This window comes from Ichthyophthirius multifiliis (assembly GCF_000220395.1).
Source record: "Ichthyophthirius multifiliis unplaced genomic scaffold scaff_1120509250839, whole genome shotgun sequence".
NCBI lineage: Eukaryota > Ciliophora > Oligohymenophorea > Hymenostomatida > Ichthyophthirius > Ichthyophthirius multifiliis.
Window position 1 is genome coordinate 215,552 of NW_004086450.1, and position 19,330 is coordinate 234,881.

The 19,330-nt window shown below is 15.7% G+C and overlaps 5 protein-coding genes across 5 annotated transcripts, besides 36 other annotated features; 4 read left to right on the forward strand and 1 right to left on the reverse strand. All coding sequences in view use genetic code 6, as the record gives it.

Annotated features, from left to right (window-relative positions):
* Positions 1 to 623: 623 nt before the first annotated feature.
* Positions 624 to 666: a microsatellite.
* An 805-nt stretch (positions 667 to 1,471) lies between these two features.
* Positions 1,472 to 1,530: a microsatellite.
* Positions 1,531 to 1,625: 95 nt separating this feature from the next.
* Positions 1,626 to 1,672: a microsatellite.
* Positions 1,673 to 1,681: 9 nt separating this feature from the next.
* Positions 1,682 to 1,732: a microsatellite.
* A 697-nt stretch (positions 1,733 to 2,429) lies between these two features.
* Positions 2,430 to 2,477: a microsatellite.
* A 218-nt stretch (positions 2,478 to 2,695) lies between these two features.
* IMG5_098660 (hypothetical protein) lies at positions 2,696 to 3,952 on the forward strand (the record flags this gene model as incomplete). Its single annotated transcript, XM_004035468.1, has 2 exons — positions 2,696 to 2,846; positions 2,901 to 3,952. The coding sequence occupies 2 exons, from the start codon at positions 2,696 to 2,698 to the stop codon at positions 3,950 to 3,952; spliced, it is 1,203 nt and encodes a 400-aa protein (XP_004035516.1).
* Positions 3,953 to 5,249: 1,297 nt separating this feature from the next.
* Positions 5,250 to 5,279: a microsatellite.
* A 114-nt stretch (positions 5,280 to 5,393) lies between these two features.
* Positions 5,394 to 5,458: a microsatellite.
* Positions 5,459 to 7,289: 1,831 nt separating this feature from the next.
* On the reverse strand, positions 7,290 to 7,996 carry IMG5_098670 (protein phosphatase, putative; the record flags this gene model as incomplete). Its single annotated transcript, XM_004035469.1, has 2 exons — positions 7,290 to 7,566; positions 7,719 to 7,996. 2 exons carry the CDS (start codon positions 7,994 to 7,996, stop codon positions 7,290 to 7,292), a joined length of 555 nt encoding a protein of 184 aa, XP_004035517.1.
* Positions 7,582 to 7,646: a microsatellite.
* Positions 7,648 to 7,714: a microsatellite.
* Positions 7,997 to 8,532: 536 nt separating the features above from the next.
* Positions 8,533 to 8,588: a microsatellite.
* A 246-nt stretch (positions 8,589 to 8,834) lies between these two features.
* On the forward strand, positions 8,835 to 12,481 carry IMG5_098680 (hypothetical protein; the record flags this gene model as incomplete). The annotated part of the gene is made up of 10 exons (XM_004035470.1): positions 8,835 to 8,845; positions 9,557 to 9,585; positions 9,669 to 9,733; positions 9,949 to 10,079; positions 10,180 to 10,330; positions 10,563 to 10,802; positions 10,917 to 11,217; positions 11,600 to 11,877; positions 12,017 to 12,023; positions 12,477 to 12,481. 10 exons carry the CDS (start codon positions 8,835 to 8,837, stop codon positions 12,479 to 12,481), a joined length of 1,218 nt encoding a protein of 405 aa, XP_004035518.1.
* Positions 8,849 to 8,883: a microsatellite.
* Positions 8,904 to 8,974: a microsatellite.
* Positions 9,626 to 9,665: a microsatellite.
* Positions 10,336 to 10,379: a microsatellite.
* Positions 10,337 to 10,388: a microsatellite.
* Positions 10,340 to 10,392: a microsatellite.
* Positions 10,806 to 10,861: a microsatellite.
* Positions 10,833 to 10,892: a microsatellite.
* Positions 10,835 to 10,892: a microsatellite.
* Positions 10,836 to 10,894: a microsatellite.
* Positions 10,856 to 10,898: a microsatellite.
* Positions 12,060 to 12,114: a microsatellite.
* Positions 12,088 to 12,117: a microsatellite.
* A 62-nt stretch (positions 12,482 to 12,543) lies between the features above and the next one.
* Positions 12,544 to 12,582: a microsatellite.
* Positions 12,544 to 12,621: a microsatellite.
* Positions 12,622 to 12,700: 79 nt separating this feature from the next.
* Positions 12,701 to 12,752: a microsatellite.
* A 210-nt stretch (positions 12,753 to 12,962) lies between these two features.
* Positions 12,963 to 14,491, forward strand: IMG5_098690 (hypothetical protein; the record flags this gene model as incomplete). Its single annotated transcript, XM_004035471.1, has 5 exons — positions 12,963 to 13,523; positions 13,604 to 13,660; positions 13,831 to 13,917; positions 13,997 to 14,155; positions 14,217 to 14,491. 5 exons carry the CDS (start codon positions 12,963 to 12,965, stop codon positions 14,463 to 14,465), a joined length of 1,113 nt encoding a protein of 370 aa, XP_004035519.1. The 3' UTR covers positions 14,466 to 14,491.
* Positions 13,931 to 13,969: a microsatellite.
* Positions 14,157 to 14,212: a microsatellite.
* Positions 14,492 to 15,328: 837 nt separating the features above from the next.
* Positions 15,329 to 15,358: a microsatellite.
* A 318-nt stretch (positions 15,359 to 15,676) lies between these two features.
* Positions 15,677 to 15,726: a microsatellite.
* Positions 15,690 to 15,735: a microsatellite.
* Positions 15,736 to 16,940: 1,205 nt separating this feature from the next.
* Positions 16,941 to 17,036: a microsatellite.
* Positions 16,994 to 17,035: a microsatellite.
* Positions 17,037 to 17,126: 90 nt separating the features above from the next.
* Positions 17,127 to 17,177: a microsatellite.
* Positions 17,178 to 18,374: 1,197 nt separating this feature from the next.
* IMG5_098700 (hypothetical protein) lies at positions 18,375 to 18,961 on the forward strand (the record flags this gene model as incomplete). The annotated part of the gene is made up of 2 exons (XM_004035472.1): positions 18,375 to 18,694; positions 18,868 to 18,961. 2 exons carry the CDS (start codon positions 18,375 to 18,377, stop codon positions 18,959 to 18,961), a joined length of 414 nt encoding a protein of 137 aa, XP_004035520.1.
* Positions 18,787 to 18,839: a microsatellite.
* Positions 18,800 to 18,866: a microsatellite.
* Positions 18,962 to 19,330: the final 369 nt, after the last annotated feature.

The window sequence follows — 19,330 nt, forward strand, 5'->3', positions numbered from 1 at the left end:
TATATTTAAAAAAAAAAAAAAATATTTAATTCATTTAATAATTATTTTAATTTTTTTTTTTAAATAAAAAAACAAAACAAAAAACAAAAAAAAATGAATATAAAATATTAAGAAAATCTTTTTAAATCTTCATTAGGATTTTCAACAAATAAAATAAGAATACCATCACAAAATATTATTCGTCCAATGTCACAAGAATAGAATACTAGCGAAAATATATATAATTTAAACATGTTTTAATTAAATATAGACGAAAGTATATTTGCATCCTCAATAAAGCCAGATATAATTTAAATTTAATAATAAATAAATGAGCTAAATCAAGATTTTAAATTAAGAAATTAGAATGACTAATTAAGTAATAATTATTAGAAAACATTAAAAAATTGGTTAATTTAAAATTAGGAAAATAATTTAGAAAAAAAACTTAAATATAAAATCGATTCTAATAAATTATCTGAAAATTTAGGTTGTAAAGGAAATTATGAAGAAGCTTTGAAGAAATTATTTAGATTATGCTTAATTTTTGATACTATGTTAGTAAAATTAACTGAATTTGAAATTTTAACTTTATTAAGATATGATGAAATGTATATTTATTATTATTAAAAAATAAATATGCATATAAATATATATATATATATATTTATATTTATATTTACATATCACTTATTTATTAATATTTTTTTTTTAACATAAATATTATAGGTATTGTAATATTGTTAAAAATGAATTAGAAGTTACTAATTTAAAAATTATTGGGGGATAGAAATAATATACAGCCAATAGATTTTTAATTTGTCTTTCTAATTTGGAAAGATTCTAGTATTTAATATAAAATACAAAAAAAAATTGTTCAAAATAAGTTTATATGACTTAAAATGAAGAAATAGAAGAGATATAAAAAAAATAAGATATAAAAGAAGAAAAATATATTTAGTAATAAATGCCAGAAAATAATAATAGTTTTTAAGATTAAAAAGATTCTTTGTATTATTGTGAAATTATTGAAAATATGAAACTTTTTTATGAATAATAATTTAAAAAGATAGAAAAAAATAATATATAATTATAATAAAATAATGGTGAAATATAAAATTAGTTAGAGTTCTTTTAATAAAATTTTGATTAAAATAAAGAAGAATTAATCTAACTAAAGAAATAAAATTAAGATTTATTTGAAAAATTTCAATCTAAATATACTAATAAAGAAGATGCTATGAGTATTTATGAAGAAGCTTTAAGACAAGAAGTATTTTTTTTTTTCTATTATTTTTCTAATTTAATAAAAATAGTTTGAAATTATGAAAAGCGCTTATTTGAAATAAATAGAAAATTTATAAAAAGAAAACGAATAAATAAAAAAATCTAAAATAAATTAAATTATTGAATTAAAATAAAAATTAGACAAAGAAATTGAAACAAAAAATATAATTTTAAATAAACTAAATTGTTTTTTGAAATGATTTTTTTTTTTTTTTTCTATTTTTAATATAAATTTTTTATTTTTAGTTTTACTAAAAATTTTTTTTTGTGGTAATTGAAATAATTATATTTGCAATTAATGTATGTATATATAAGTACTCTATTAGAAGAAAAAAAAAAAATAACTCAAAATATATTTTATATATAATAAAATAATTCATATATATAAAATAAATAATAATAATAATATATTTATTATTTATGAAAAATAAAAAAAAAACTTTGAAAAATAAAAATAAATATTTTGTATAGTTTCCTTAAAATTTTGATTTAAATCATAAAAAATTAAGTATATTTAGTTTTATGAATTTATTTACAAAAAAATAAAATATAAATTTTAATTTTTTATTTTCAAAAGACCTTATATTATTCTATCTATTTAGAAATTTATTTTAATATCATAATAATTAAGTTTTTAATTAATGGACTTACTACTTTAATTGATGACCACTAATTTTTTCTATAACAATATATTAATTTAATTTTTTTATAGTTTTACTGATTTTATATAATAATAGAAATATTTTTAAATTATGAGATTATTTTTCAATCAAAAAATAAGCTCAAGATCTTTTATATATAATAAAACAGTTTATATTTCTAGTATAAATTTATTAATACATATATTACTAATTAAGTTAATTCATTTTATATTGATAAACTTTTTAATTTACATAAAAAAAAAAACTTAGTAATTAAAAAATAAAAATATATTATTCTTAATTAGATGCTCTATTTTTTTAACTATTTAGTTTTTTAGATATTTAAGAAAAGTTTAAAAATAAAATATGTTCAAAATATATTCAATAATCTTTAAAATAATAGTAATTAATATTTTAACATTGATACTTTTTAAAGTAATTTTATATTATTAATCATCATTTTGTTTTTTTTTTTTAAAAAAAATTTACTATATTATTAAAATATAAAAAAAGAAAGTAATTAATTAAAAAAATAAAAATTAAAAAACTATAAATTCAGAAAAAGAAAAAAATGGGTATGTGTGTAAATAAATCAAATATAAGACTCTCGAAATTTGAAAAACAAAGACTAGAGTTAACCGCATCAACTACCAATATAAGATAAATTTATGATTTTCAATCTATTATAGGCCAAGGTTCATTTGGAACTGTAAAATTGGCAACTTAAAAAAACTTCCAAAAAAAAAAGTAGCTATAAAGATTGTTAATAAGGATATTTTATAAGATAAATGTTACATTATGTTACGAGAATTATAAATTATAAGAACTTAGATCATCCTAATATTGTAAAATTTTACGAAGTTTACCAAAATAATCTTTTTTATTATATATGTATGGAATATTGCGAAGGAGGGGAACTTTTAGATAGGATTATTGAGAGTAAATATTTTAATGAGTAAAAGGCGAGTATTATTATGCAAAAATTATTATCAGCAGTCAACCATATGCATTCTAAAGGGATAGTTCATAGAGATTTAAAACCAGAAAATATCCTTTTTACAACCCTAAATACAGAAGTTAAAATTTGTGACTTTGGGCTTTCCAGTTTTTATGAAAAAAAAAAAGATTTAAAAACTGTTGTTGGATCTCCTTTATATGTAGCTCCGGGTGTTTTATAGGGATAATATGATGAAAAATGTGATAATTGGAGTCTAGGAGTTATTTTATATTTAATGTTGGTTGGATATCCACCTTTTTATGATGATAATAAGTAGTTAATTTATCAGAAAATTAAAAACGGGGACTATGAGATGAAAGGATATGAATGGAGCCTTATTTCCGATAGTGCTAAGGATTTAATTAGAAAACTAATAATAGTTAATAGAAAGGAAAGGATATCGGTAGAAGAAGCTTTAAATCATCCTTGGATTAAAAAATATTAGTAAAATGAAGAGATTTAAGGAGTTTTTACTTTGTAGAATTTAGATAAAAATGGTGAATGTAATTAAGTTTTGTCGAATTTAATAATTAATTATTCGAATATTTCAAAATTAAAAAAGGAGTTTATGAAGATTTTAATTAATTAATTTAATGAATATGAAATTGAAGGACTTAAAAATATTTTTAAGAAAATCGATAAAGATTAGACTGGAGTTATTACTTTAAAAGAACTTAAAGCTATTATGTAATAGGAAGGATTTAAGTAAACTAGTATGAAGAATTTATAAAATTTAATTAAGAATATTTCAGGAGATAGTAACAATAAAGTAATTAAATATTCAGAATTCATTGCTGCGGCTTTAAATTAAATTAAATATTTAAAAGAAGAGAAATTATGTTCGCTTTTTAAATATTTTGATCCGTCAGATACTAATTATATTTCTGTTTTGGATTTAAAAGAGATCTTTTTAAGAAACGGAAGAGATGTTTCTATTGAAGATATTAAAAGCATGCTTAAAGAAATTAAGTTAAAAAATTAAGATTAGATTTCTTTTACTGAATTTAAAAAATTTATGATTGGATAAGATTTAGATTATTAAAAATGAGTTTTTTTTTTTTTAATTTTTCCTCTTTTTCTTATTTATTCATGACTGTCTATTATTTTCTACTATATATATTTATTTATCAGAGAAATTGTAAAATTATTAATTTACATTTTTAGAATAAATTTTTTCAATTATTTAATATTTTTTTTTATTTAAAATATTGAAAATAAAAAATAATTTTAAATTTAAATCGTTAAATTTTATAAATGTTTTAATAAAAAGTTAATAAATAAGATATTATTAAATTATATTTTTTTTTTTATATTATACATTATTATTAATAAATTAATGTATTTTTTGTTAATATGATATTAATAATTTTTATATTTATTAATGTCTAAAATATTAATAAAATTATAATATTAAAACTTCTTTTCTTTTTTTTTGAAAAAAAAAAAAGAAAATTTAAACAATATTTATTTATTTAAAAAAATAAAATTAACAATAAATTTTTTAAAGCAAAAAATTAAGAAAAAAATAATTAAACAAAGGAAAGGAAAAAAAATTAGTTATAAAAAAATATATATATATATAAGAAAAATAAAAAAAAGAATGAATATAAAAATGAAATTATAATAGTCTTCAAGATTATCTTTTTATTAAAATAATCAATAAAATTAAAGAAGTTAATTAAATATTTAAAAGCCTTACTAAACTGAATTAAGTCAAGAAAAGGAAAATACAATTAGTTATTTATAATATAAAAAGCAGAAATAAAAAATTACTCCTAGAACTATAAACTAGCAAGCAATTAATAAAAATAATAATAATTCTTCTAATAAAAATATAAATATAAACAATAATATAAGCATAACTTCAGAAAATAAAAAAATAACAAGTATTAACTTAAATTAAAATTTGAAAATAATAAATTAATAAAAATAACCTATTCTAAACAATTAATCCGAAATATAGTTTCAACATGAAACAAATCAAAATTATTCTCGATTAAATGATTATAATGTAAATAAATAAATTTTAATGTCTAAATATTCTTCTTAATCATCTTCTAATTCGTCTTCTCTTCGCAAAAATTCATCTAAAAAAGAAATTAATAAAAATAAATTTAAATTAGATTAATAAGATTATGAGAGATTATAATAATAGCATTTATATTAAGCCTTTAATAATAATGATATTAATGATTAGCTTAATTTAACTGAAAGATAATATGAATAAAGAATGTAATATTAATAATATATTTAAAGAAATAAAACTTAAAAAAATATTTCTTAAGCTAATTTTTAAAATTAATAAAAATACTTTTGTAAAAATCATCAAAATATTTAAGTAATTATATATATATACTATTTATATATATAGTATTATTTATTTATAAAAAAAGGCATAGTGTTATTCAATAGAAAATTAAATTGCAAATTATTATTGTTAAAATTGTTCAAAAATATAAATATAAAAAGGATTAATATTATATTAAATGTATTAATAATAAAATAAAATTCCGTAAACTGAATATTAATACTAAAATAAAAGTCCTTAAACTGATGAAAAATTAAATCAATAATCTTATTTAAAAGAAGAATTAAATCAAATAATACTGAAAATATAAAATTTAATATTAAAATCTAGTGATAAAATAAATAGCCTATAAGAAAAAAAGAAAGAAATTAATTTGTTTCATACCAATTAAAAACTATAAATATAATAAAAAATGGAAACTTATTTAAATATGATATAATAATAAAGCCAAATATTAAATTAATAAATACAAAGTTGGAACTAAACCATATTAGAAAATATTTAGAATGAAGAATAATTAATTTAATAGAAAATTAATGATATGACTAACATAAAAAATGATATAACACATAATATAAACAATATTTTAAGCAATTTTGATATAAAACCCTTTATGGTTATAATGGGGAAATATAATTAATAGTTAAATAATATATAGTCATTTGTAGATAATTTTAATAATTAATTTTAACTTATTTCTTTCAAAAATAATGATATTATATAATAAAAATTGAATGAAGTAATTTAAAATGACTTAAAAAACATCTTCTTATAATAAAATTAAGAAATTAGTCTCAAATAATTAAATAATATTAATTTAAATTTAAAAGATGTTTTAAAAAAAGAAGAAAAAAATTAAATTTTATATGTTTCTTTTAATAATAAAAATATTTTCCAAAATTAAGAATATGAAGATCTTTAGTAAATAAAAAAAAATAACGAACACAATAAACCAAAATCTCCTTAATGCACTAAATATATTTAACTTATTGATAAAATTAATGCTAATCAATAAAATACAAATCAGTTTTATTAAAAACTTATTAGTGAAAAGAAAAACAAAACCTATTCAGAACATTAATAACCTTAATATTTTTAAAATAATGATGACTATTTTAATTCAAAATAGTTAAAAAATAATTTTAAAACTGATAATTCATTTTTTTGAACTTTTTTTATTTATTTATTTATATGTATATATATATATATATTTTTATTTATTTGATTTCTATATTTTAAAATATTAATTTTCTATATAAAAAAAATGATTCAAGAAAACTAATAATATTTATAAAAAATAAAAAGTCCATAATATAGACATGTAATTAAATAAGTAGAAGGAAAAAAAAAATATTATTATTAACTTTAACCAGGCTCGTCATTTATAAAATCAATTAATAACAAACCAAATTCAAATTTAGTGAAAGTCATCATGAAAACTGGTTCTACATATGAAGGAGAAGTAAATAGTAGAAACGAAAGACATGGATACGGAGTATATAAAGGTATTTTTAGTTTTTTTTTTTTTGAATTTTATTTAAATATACATTTATAGTTATTTATGGTGGAATGTATGAAGGGTAGTGGAAAAATGGATTTAAAGATGGAGAAGGTACATTTTATTATAAAGGTGGAGTTATTTAATATAAAGGATAATGGTAATGTGGAGAACCACATGGTATATAAAAATTAATTTATTTAAAATATATATATCTATATATGTAATATTTTTAAATAAAATAATATATTTTATTTTTTTTGAAAAAAAAAGGAGAAGGAGTTGTATATAATTAAAATAGCGAGGAAAAATACAGAGGAACATTTATTAACGGCAAATCATTATAAGGAATAAATTGGATGGATTATAAAAATAAATGAAAAAAAAAAAAATATTTTTATAATTACTTTTTATTTAATTAAAAAAGAAAATTCTGAGTTTATATATATATAAATAAAAAAAATATACGATTAAGTAAATATATAAATAAGTTTATTATATAAAATTTTAAAATAAATTATTGTTTAATTTAATAAATACTAATTTATATTTGAATAAAATAAAATAAATGAAATATATTCAAAAATAATATAAAATAAAAGTAAAATCTTCTATTATTTACTCGTTTTATAGTTAAATATTTTTGATTCTTTTTAGTAAAGTATCACTAGCTTATTTAACAGTTTTTTAATTAAATGAATTAAGTATAGAATATAATTCAGGTTATTCAATAAGATCAAAGAAATTTCTAGTGGCAATTATTATAAAAAGATCATTTTGTTTATTTATATCATAACTAAAAACTTCTGGTTCAGAAATAACACCAATTTTTTTAGCAACCTAATTTCCTATACATCTAAAAAAATTGAAAATAAAATTTATATGAAATATATAAATAATTATAATAATTTATAGACATATATAAATAGATATAAATTATATTTATTTATATTTATATATTTATATATTTATATATTTATATATTTATATATTTATATATTTATTTACCTTGTTATTTCTATTCCTGGATAATTTCTTCCTCTAACAAAAACTTTTTCAAAAAAATCATTTTTTTATTTTCTTATTTCTCCAGCATTTTTCTGTACTCTTAATCTTTCATCATTATTAATAGGTTCGTGAATTTCACATAATTAAACACATATATTTTTATTATTGTTTTTATTCAAGTTAGGTTATTTATAAACATAAGCTAAGTTATTACCTACTGAAGATACTATAATTTTATTTTATTCGCAAATTAATATACTACTTGAGCATCCACTCATTATACAATTAAATTAACTTTACTTTTTATTTTCGTATAAATTAAAATTAATTATTTACTTTATGATTATAAGCTATATACTGAGATACAAACTTATCCACTTTTTCAAATATATTAACAAAAGCTATTTATGGATTTATACTTAATAAACCTTCTTTAAATAGGTGTTTAAAAAGCAATTTATTAGCTAAATTTGCTATTTCTTATCCATAAGCTCCATGTCCGTTTGAAACACAAAAAACTCTATAATTAACATCAATATAAATGAAATAATCTGTCAGATTACTGATAACTATCTGATGTGTTTCCTTTTTTAGAAGAAACTGAGATTCCAAGTTCATATAGTCTATCTTTATTATAATGTACTCTTTTTTATTTTTTTTCTTAATCATTATCTTAGTAGTAAATTTCTTCTATTTTATAAGGTTTTTCATCCCCTGGATTTTCACAAAAATTATAAGATTGAGGAAAAGATCGTAAAAATAGTTTTCTAAATTCATAAGATTTACTATTTGATAATTATATAGCAAAGACAGAATTATCATTATTACTTAAATAACTATTATCTTTATATTCTTAAATTATACTATTATTATTTAAAAATTTAATAGGAGATTTAACTTCAGGCTCATAGTAATTTAAATATTATTTTTTATCTTTTAATTATTATAATATTTAATTATTTTATTATGTTTTTAACTTAAATTTAGTGGCGGCAAAAATTTTTCAACAAATAAATGAGAATCTGTTTCTATATTTGTATAGAATGAATTTTCAATGTCTATATCATCTTTATTAATTAACATTTCATGCGCTTTATTAATAAATAAAAGAAAAAAATGTAAATAATGTAATAATATATATATATATAATATATAGATATATAATTAAAATTTAATATACAATCGTTATAATTATTATTATTATTATTATTATTATTATTATTATTATTATTATTATTATTATATTTATTTTATTAGTCTATATCTGATTATTCACTATTATCATTATCTTCACTATCATTATCATTTAAATTACAAAAATTATGATCTACATTAATAAAATATTATTTCTTTTGATTTAATTATATAGAAAGTTTTTTTTCCAATTTATCTTAATTATATTATATGCAATTTTATTTTAAACTATTTTATTCTACTTCATATTTTTAACATGAAGAACTATCTATGTTACTAATACTGCTTTCACTTTTTTTTTAACTGCCAGAACTATCACTTATATCTACATATTTTTTTTTTTTTCTGATTACACTTTTATTAATTTTTGAATTTATATCATTTGAATGTTCTTCTGTTTTATGTCTTTTAGTTTTATTTTTACTTTTTTTTTAATGTTTTTTTTTTATTTCATAGCTATTATTTTTTATTGAATACCTTTGTATAATTTACGAATGATTTGGATAATCTTAAAATATATAATTTGTTTGCATTACATTTTTTACACTTAATCTTTTTTGAAATTTTTTTTAATTTGTCAAATTTTCTATTTATTTATTGTTATTTTTATTGTATATTTAATTTAATTTACCTATATCTATTAGTGGTTATGAAGTTATTTTAATGGAATCGTGTTATTTTGTTTATTCAATTTATTATATTTTGATTATCTATTTTTCTATATTATTATATTTTTTTTATATATTTATATTTAAGATATTAGTTTGAACCTTTTCCTTTATGGGCTGATGATCCCATTTTAAATTTTGAAAATTTTTGATGTAAAAAATGTTAAATATATTTTATTATTATTATATTTAAATTTTTAATAATTAATTTTTTTTTTTTTTAAATAAAGTTGATTTTTTTTTATTTATAATAATATATAATGAATAATTCATCAATATATTAAATTATTAATGATAAAAGTTAAAAATAATATAGTATGAAAGATAGCATTATTAATAATTCTTAATTATCTAATTTTTAATAAAAGCTAAAATATGATTCAGGATATTTAGATAAATTTTTATTAGAAATAGAACTAGCAATAAAATAAAGTCAAGAATATTAAATTTTATCTTCATAATTTAAAAAAGCAGTTTCAAGATTTGCTAAGGATTCTGAGTAAAAAAGCTTTTTCATAATTTTATATTAATTCTTGAAAAATATATAGAGGAAATCTTCTTAAAGATTTAAAATAACCTCAATTAGAATCTGTATATAGAGATGTATTATTATTATTTTAATTAAAAACTTAAATAATTATTTAATAAAAGATTTCAAGAATATTTGATAAAGAGGAAGAAGGAGTAATCCTTAAAGATAAAATAAGATAATTAATGAATTTAAGATTAGAAGATATGAGAAGATAAATAGTAACAAAAATAAAAAAATAAAAAATTAAATAAAATAAAAATAAAAAAAGAAAGATAATAAATGGAATGTAGTAACTAGTTTACTTTAAAATTTGATATTAAAAAATAGAGGAAATATAGATTGCTTTGATTTATTAGCTTATAGATAAATTCCATAGGATTTAAGATAGATAATATGGAAATTTTGTTTAGTAAAAAAATAAAAAATAAATATGAAATAATAAAAATAAAGGATAATCAAGAAGAAGCATAATAATATGCAGAAAAAATAAGAGAAAATAGATTAAAAACATTATCTAAATTTGATATTTAAATAATAAAAGATACTGAAGAATTTGTAATGTAAATGTGTGATCCTGAAACTTTTGACGGAAGTATGATTTTTTGTGCAAAAACTATTCTTTCATATTATGAGGTTAGAAAAGATAGAATTTTATCAGATTATTTATACATGTTAGTTATTCCATTAATGGTTTAAATATATAAAAATAAATAATCATAAAAATATATATATATAGATATAAATATATATTTTTATATATATATACATATTTATATATATTTATTTTTAATATTAAAAAAATAGAGTGTTTTTGCTGAAGCAAAGCATTTGCATAAAATTCCAGTTGATTTAGTAGGATATTTTTTTAGTATTTAAAAAGTTGTTTCTTATTTTGATCCACTTGTTGATTTGCTTGTTATTCAAGATGAATATTACGAATAAGAAATGACAGATTTTATTATGAGTTCACTAGCACTTGTTGATTAGGAGGTTTTAGATAAAATACAGGAAGTTCTTAATTTAGATATTCCTTCATAAAGAACTTTAATCGTACTTATAGTAAAAAGATTTGTTCATTCTTTAGGATTTGCATTTCTTCCAATGAGTATTAGCTTATATATATAAGATTAGATTTATATGAAAATTATTAAGAATAAACTTGAAATATTTATTGATTTAGCCATTATGCTTAAATGTTTAAAATAAAACATTTTGTAAGAAAATAATTGGGATAAAATTGTTGATGTTATTTATTAAAAATCGAAATAAATTCCATTTGAAATTTATTATAATTTTCATAAGTTTTATATATAATTTTTATTTTATTTTATTATTTTAAAATAAAACATAAAAAAAAAATAGGCAAATAATGAAAAATTCAAGATTTTACCAATCTCCATATAATATAGATCCTTAAATAGTAAATAGAGGAAATTAAATATTTGATAATCCTTTATAAAAATTAATTGATAATTAAATACAAAAAGATAAAAAAGCCTATAAAAAAAAATGGTTGGAAGGTGAAGAAGAAAATAAATATTAAAAAAATACTCAATATGATTATAATTCGAAATTAAAAAGTTAGTTTGATGAAGATGAAAGTGAATATAATGAAGAAAGTGGACTTCATGGAAGAAAAGTTGAATTATAAAAAATTAATGCAGAAGATATTATGAAATAACTAAAAATAAAGTAATAAATTCCAGAAAATATGGGTATAGTACCTATCATTAATGATGATGAAAGTGAAAATTCTAATCATAATGTAAATAATTATAATATTTAATAAGGAAGTGTAGATGGAAGTGAGGAAGAATAAAATTAAGATTATGAATTCGATATTTTAAATGGAATGAATTGAATATTGATGTTTAATTAAATATTATATTTTTTTTTTAAATTAGGTTTTATGTAAAATAATATAAAATTAATTATTTAATATTAATGTTAAAATTTATATTAAAATATATTTAAAATATATATATATATATATATATATAAATATTAAAAAAAATAAAATATTATATTTACTTTACATTAATATATTAATTGTATTTACTAAAATTAAAATCATAATATTATTTTATTTATATTTAATATACTCCATTTTTTTTTTAAATAAGAAAATTTAACTATTTTCTTTCTTTTATATTTTAATATATGTTATAAAAATTACTTTTTAGGAAAATATTCAATTATATAAAATGAATTAAATATAATTTTTTTTTAAAATAAATATTATATGTATTTTTTTTTTTTCTCAATATTTTATAATAATTCTTTTTATTTAATATAGAAAACAAATAATAAAAATATATATAAATGAATTTATTTTTTTTATTTAAATACTAATAAATTTTATAGACTGAAATACAAATAAATATATATGTAATTATATAAAATGAATTTAAAATAAATTATGTACTAAATTTTTAATAATATATAAATTTAATACATTTATAATTTTAATTTTATTTTAAATGTTAATATATTTAATAATTTATATATTACTAATACATTATGAATTATTTATATAATTTTTATTAAAAATTTATATAAAGCTTTTCTTTAAATTTTCATTTAATAAATAAAAATATAAATATTAATTTAAATAGATAATATATCTTAAAAATATAAATACTAAATTTTTATAATGTAATAATTAATTATTTAATTATAAATATAATTTTGGATATAAATATATATATTATATATATTTAATAAAAATAATACATAATAAAAATTGATCTTAATATTTATAAATTAAATTTAATAATAAAAAAAATTTAATATTAAATATTATATACAAAATCATTTATTATTATTATTAAAAAAAAAAAATTAGCATAAATGGAAGATTTATCCTTATAAATCTTAAAATCCTTAAAAAATCAAATAATTAAATAATCATTATAACCTTAATTTTAATGGATAAAATATAAAAATCCAAAATATAATGATATAAAAGTAAACTTTTAAGAAGATAATAGGTTCTTTGAAAATAAAGTACACAAGTGGATTTGGTATAAAAACCTAAATATACCACTCTACTCTTTTACTTTAAACAGTTTATATGATGAAATTTTTTATATGTAAGTTCTTGCATTTAAATGGTGCTCTGACTAGATAAATGAAAACGTGTTTATTCACTCATAATTATCTGGTGTTACTGTCCTTAAAATTTAAAATTAATAATAATAGTCTTTAAACGGAGTTAGATTTATTGATACTTCTTTCAAATATAGAGTATTTATTAATTATGTTTTAATTTTAATAATATTATGTTAAATAATTTAGGGTGAGAAATTTATATTGATGTTTATTATAAAAAATTCGAATAATGAAATTATTTAGGCAAGAATTTCTTCTTTTATATTTGTAGAATCTAGAAAAAAAAGCCATAAAGAAAGAGTAAAATAAAATTAATATATTTTTGTTTTTCATATTTAATAATATATTAATAAATTCACTTTTAAAAAATTTTAAATAAGTAAACAGTATAAAGTATATTTAATCCCTTTCTACCAGAATAACTTAAGAAAAAAATTGTTTAAAAAAAAAAAAATATATAATCATAATTAAAACAAGAAAATGATTTCGAATCATTATTAAATTATTTTAAAGATTATTCAATTAGACAAAAAGTATAATAAAAAAAAAAATTAAAAATATTTAAGAATAGATAATATTATTTTTAAAAATATTAAAAAATTTATAGATTATTCATCCATTTTTCTTATTATTAAAATTTCCTAAAGCTATAAAATTATATTATAATACCAACTATGTTAAAGCTAATGAAAATGTAAAAATATTAAATATATATATATATATATATATATATATATATATATATACAATAATATATTTTTTTATATAATTAGCATTCTCATTTATTTGTATCTTTATAAAAAGAGATTTTAAAAATCCTTCTTTTTCCAAATAAAAATGAAAAAGAATAATATAAAAATAAAATTTTTATTATGTGTTTGAATATTAATTGCAACTCATTAATTTACTACTAAGATTATCAAATAAAAGAAGTAATTTTTTTTTTTTGATTTAATAATTTTTTTTTTAATTAATATTTTATTTTTTAAAAAGATTATTAAACATTTAAAGCCTTTATAAGGATAAATATTAAGCTTTAGTGAATGTCTTTTAGATACTATACCTGCTTAATTTTAAGAATTTGAATATCATGTATAAAAATTATATTAACCAGATTTATTTTTATATTAAAAAGCCAAATCTAAATAATATCTATACGCAAGCTTATTCTAATTTAGCTAATTAAAAAATATACATGGATATTTAAAAAGAAAAAAGTAGAGTAAAAGTAGAAGAATATGAAGAAGAAGTAGAAGAGAACGTTAGTGATTTTATTAAAGCAAATCTTATGATTAAAAAATATATAGTACAAATATTAAAAAAACTAAATGAAATAATATTTATCTGAGATTTATTAAAATTAAGAAAAATAATAATTTAAAATTAAGTAATTAAAATATAAAGGATTATTAAGAACAGTTATATAATTGAATAAAGTCGACTCAAAATAGAAACACAAATTAATAAAAGTACGAACTTATTATAATCAATAAAATAATATCTAAAGCTGCTAAGAAATATCTGATATGAACGTTAACCCTATAAAAAAAAAGAAAAATGAAAATATAAACAATAACATCAACCATCTAAATAATATTATTATTAATAATAATTATTAATGTCAAAAAAAAAGTTAAGAACCTAATGAAAGCATTAATGTTAAGAAAAATATTATAAGTACAGTTTAAATTCAAGGCTTATAAACTTAAAATAATTAAATTTTCGACTTGTTCACTAATAATAAGAAAGAGTAGGAATAAAAAAGTATTTAGTAATTATTATAAGCAATAAACAACTAATAAAATTATATTAAATAATTATAAGAGAAAAATGAAATTTTAAGCTATAATAATAATAAAGAATAGTTTAAAAATATATATAATATTTGAATTAGTATTAAAATAGTTTAAAATATATGATAATATATTTTAATATAAAAATAAAATAATTTAAAATTATTTTATTTTTATAATAAATTGAAAAAAAATAACTCAAAATAATTTCATTAAAATTATATATTACTTTAAAATAAAAATATACTTAATAATATTAATATATAAAATTAATTACTAAAAAAAAATATATTATATAATATAATATATTTAATTATAATAAATTATTATATAAATTATTATCTTTACAACTAATAATAATATAAATAAATATTTAAATTATATATTTAAAAAAAATTATTATTTAATATCAATATAAATATCTTAATGATTTATTATAATTTTTCTAAATAATAATAAAAAGAAAAAATTAATACAAAATATCATTTTTACTTTATAATTTTTGTTTTGCTTTAATAATAAATTATGAATAATTTATAAATTAAATTTTTTTATTTATTATATAAAAATATTATTAATTTCTTTTTTTTTTATAAAAAAAATAAAATAAAAACAATTTATTATATATATAGTATAATTTCAAGATTTTAAATTAATTGAAAAATTAAATAATATAAAATTATATTAAATAAAAATATAATAAATAAAATATAGTTAAAATATATATAAACAATAATTTTAAATATTATTTTAAAATCAAATATCATTTTTACAAATTTCCCATAAATCTTTATTAATATTCCATCAGGTAATTTTCTATAGCAACTTCAAGTATATTATTAAATTCTATCTATTCATTACCTTTTTCTTATTATTCATTTTTTAATTTTTCGATTTCATTTATTTTATCATTAAAAAGACTATCTACTAATTCTATATCATACTTTTTTACTTAAATAATTCGTTCTTTATAGCTTTTTTCATATATCTTATTTTAAACAAAAACACCATAAATAGGATCATTTAAAAACAAAGATTTTAATTTATTTAATTCTTCATATAGTGTTTCCAATTAATTAGATATAAAAGCAATTTAGTATCCTTGGGCACAAATAATAATCGATGATCCGGATTTTAATTATTAAATTTAAAAACTCTTAATTTAAATCCATGGAATACTTAAATTATAATTTTAATTATTTAAATCAAACCAAACGATTCTAATATTTGTTTAAATAAGTATACCTTTAATCTAATTATTTTTATTAATATTATATACATTTTCTTGTTAACTAATTATTTTTTCATTATTTAATACAATAAGCTATTTATCTTATATTATAGCACTTTTTGATATTTCTCTATACATTTTTGTTTTCATATATTCCTTATATATATTTTATAAAGTATCAAATATATTCGATTAATTTTTTTAAATATTTAAATTTAAAAAAATTAATTCAGATTTGATTTAACTGCATTTTTTAACTTAAATATATATTTATTATGTATTATATTAACTAAATGATTTTATGTCTATTTTGTTATTGTATTTAATCCTACTGATACATTTATAGAATCTTAATTTTTACAATACCAGATAATTCTCAAATTTGTAACTATAAGAATTCCTGGGTCGTCTATTTAATTATTACAAAATTCGATTTATTCTTCATGCTGAATTACTCTTTCATTTATACACAAACTATTTTAAACATTTAATGAGTAAAATTTGATTTCATTATCTATAAAACTTTCATATTGTATTTACATTTAAAAATAATTATTATTTTTAATTATATTAAATGATAATATATTTGTATATATTTTTTATTATAATAAAAAAAAAATATATATATATATAACAAATTTAATTTATATCTAATAAAAATATATTAAAAGCATGAAAAATATATATGTCCTAATAAATATATTATAAAATATAAATATTTCTTAAAATAATAATTTTAAAACAAAATATATATAAATATATTTATATATATAAATATATATATATATTTTATAATTATTATTATATTAATTAATTTCTTTTTTCATTTTATAAAATTAAATACAAAAAACAATTTAAAAACTACAAAACTATAAAAGCATTTTATTATGAATTTTGAATAATAATTTTTTATAAATTAAGAATAATAATAAAACTTAATTCAGCAATAAAAAACTTAGAATAATACTAGCAATAATAATATTTAACTTTATGAAATAAATATATAATAAGATGTAAAAATATAACTTTCTTAATTATCCTTTTGTGATTTTGCATAAAATAACAATTAAAATTTAATTATTTAAATTGATTTTAATATACCAAAACAAGCAATAATAACAGTAAAATTAGTAATAATTTATATTTTTAATTTTATTTAATTTAGGGCATTGTTTTATCATCATTTTGCAATTTTAATTTAGGAAAATATTTTTTTAATTTAAAAAGTGCTGAAAGTTATTTATAGGATAATTAAACAACCTAGAGTATGCTAAAAATAAGTATTAATAACTAAAATGATGACGAAAGGTATTAAATAGAAATAAATAAATATTTTTAATTAATTAAAAATATAAAAAGTTTAAAAATAGATGCAATTTGTTTATCAAAAAGATTTAAATTATAATTTTATTGTTTGTTTAATACAATAAATGAAATAACAGAAATAAAATAAAGTTTATCACAAGAAGCATAAGAATTTTTAACCAAATTAGAATCAGATGAGAATAAAAATAATTCACATTAAGAAATAAAAACATTATCATAAAATTTATTTAAATAATGCTTTTAAAAAATAAAAATAAATGGAATTTCATTAATAACAACACCTTCAGTAACATAAGTAATTTTTTTAAATAAATAAATAATTTATATATATATAATATATACTAAGACAATGCAATTATTAAATATATCTCATGTTTTTCGAAAAAATAAAGAATTGGAAAACACTGTAGAATGTGAAATTTTATTAGGGATAAGTATGATTAGTTAAAGAAAATATATTTAAGCATCTGAAATATTAAAAAAATGTTCTTAGTATTTTATTCAAAGAAATAACCAAGAAAAAAAACAAGAATTCAAATGTTTCCTTTCGTCTTGTATTTCTTCATAAATAGATTAAAATTTTGTAGGTACTAATAATAAGCTTTTATTAAAAGCTGCTAAAATAGAACTTTTAGTAGCCGAAGCTATAAATCATCCTTCAATGATAATCGAAAAATTACAAGCTTTTAGAAGAGCTACAGCATATTTTATGAATAATTAATAACTAATGTTAGAAAATGGGAATGAGTTTGATATATAATATGATGTTTATTCAGGATTACTTTAACTATAACCTTATTTATGTAAGTTTTATTAAAAACACTTTCTGATACCTTTGAACCTATAAGGTTGGCGGCTATTAAAGGATTAGAAGCTTTAATTGAATATTTAGGGTGTACTTTAGGCAGTTTATTACCTTAGATTGTAGAGAACATACTACTTTCTTATTCTGAATTTAAGAAATAAAATAAAAATAGTAAATTGGTTATTGATATGTATCATCACTTATTGGAAACTTTTTTGAATGTCTTAGCTAGTTGTTCTTCATAAATTTTAAGAGTTATTTTTACAGGAATTATGGGTTAAAATATGTTCAAAAAAGGAGAAAATAATGTCGAATTGTAAATATATTGTATTAGAATAGTTTGAAAAAATTTTACTTATATGTTAAGGAGATTTAGAAGTATATTTAAATATATATAAATAAAAAAACATATATATATATATATATATATATTTTATTTATATATTTAATTATATATATATTATTTTTTTTTATTATATTATATTTTAGATTGATAAAAATTTTCTTAATGAAATAATTAACTTAGTTGACGAATCTAATTCTAATGTAAAGTTTCATGTCAATATTTTATGGGAAACTATGAAATAAAAATTTATATACAATATGTCATATAATTAATTAAATAAAACTATTGTTTGGTTAGGAGATACCCTTATTAACCTTTCTGAAATTGAAAACTTTAATAACTTTTAATAATTATTCCATATTTTAGACATAATTACTGTAATTTATTAAAGACTAAATATTAAAAATAGTCTATATAAAGAATATATCCAAAAAGTAAATAAGAATTAATAAATATTAACCATAAACTAAAACGAACTTGTAAATATTAAATACTTATTAAAGCCTCTAATGTTATGGATTGATAATTCTTTATAATACCATAATAAATTGGAACTTTTTAAAAATTTATGGTTAGTCCTGGTCGAAGTTTTGAATTTACTTTAAA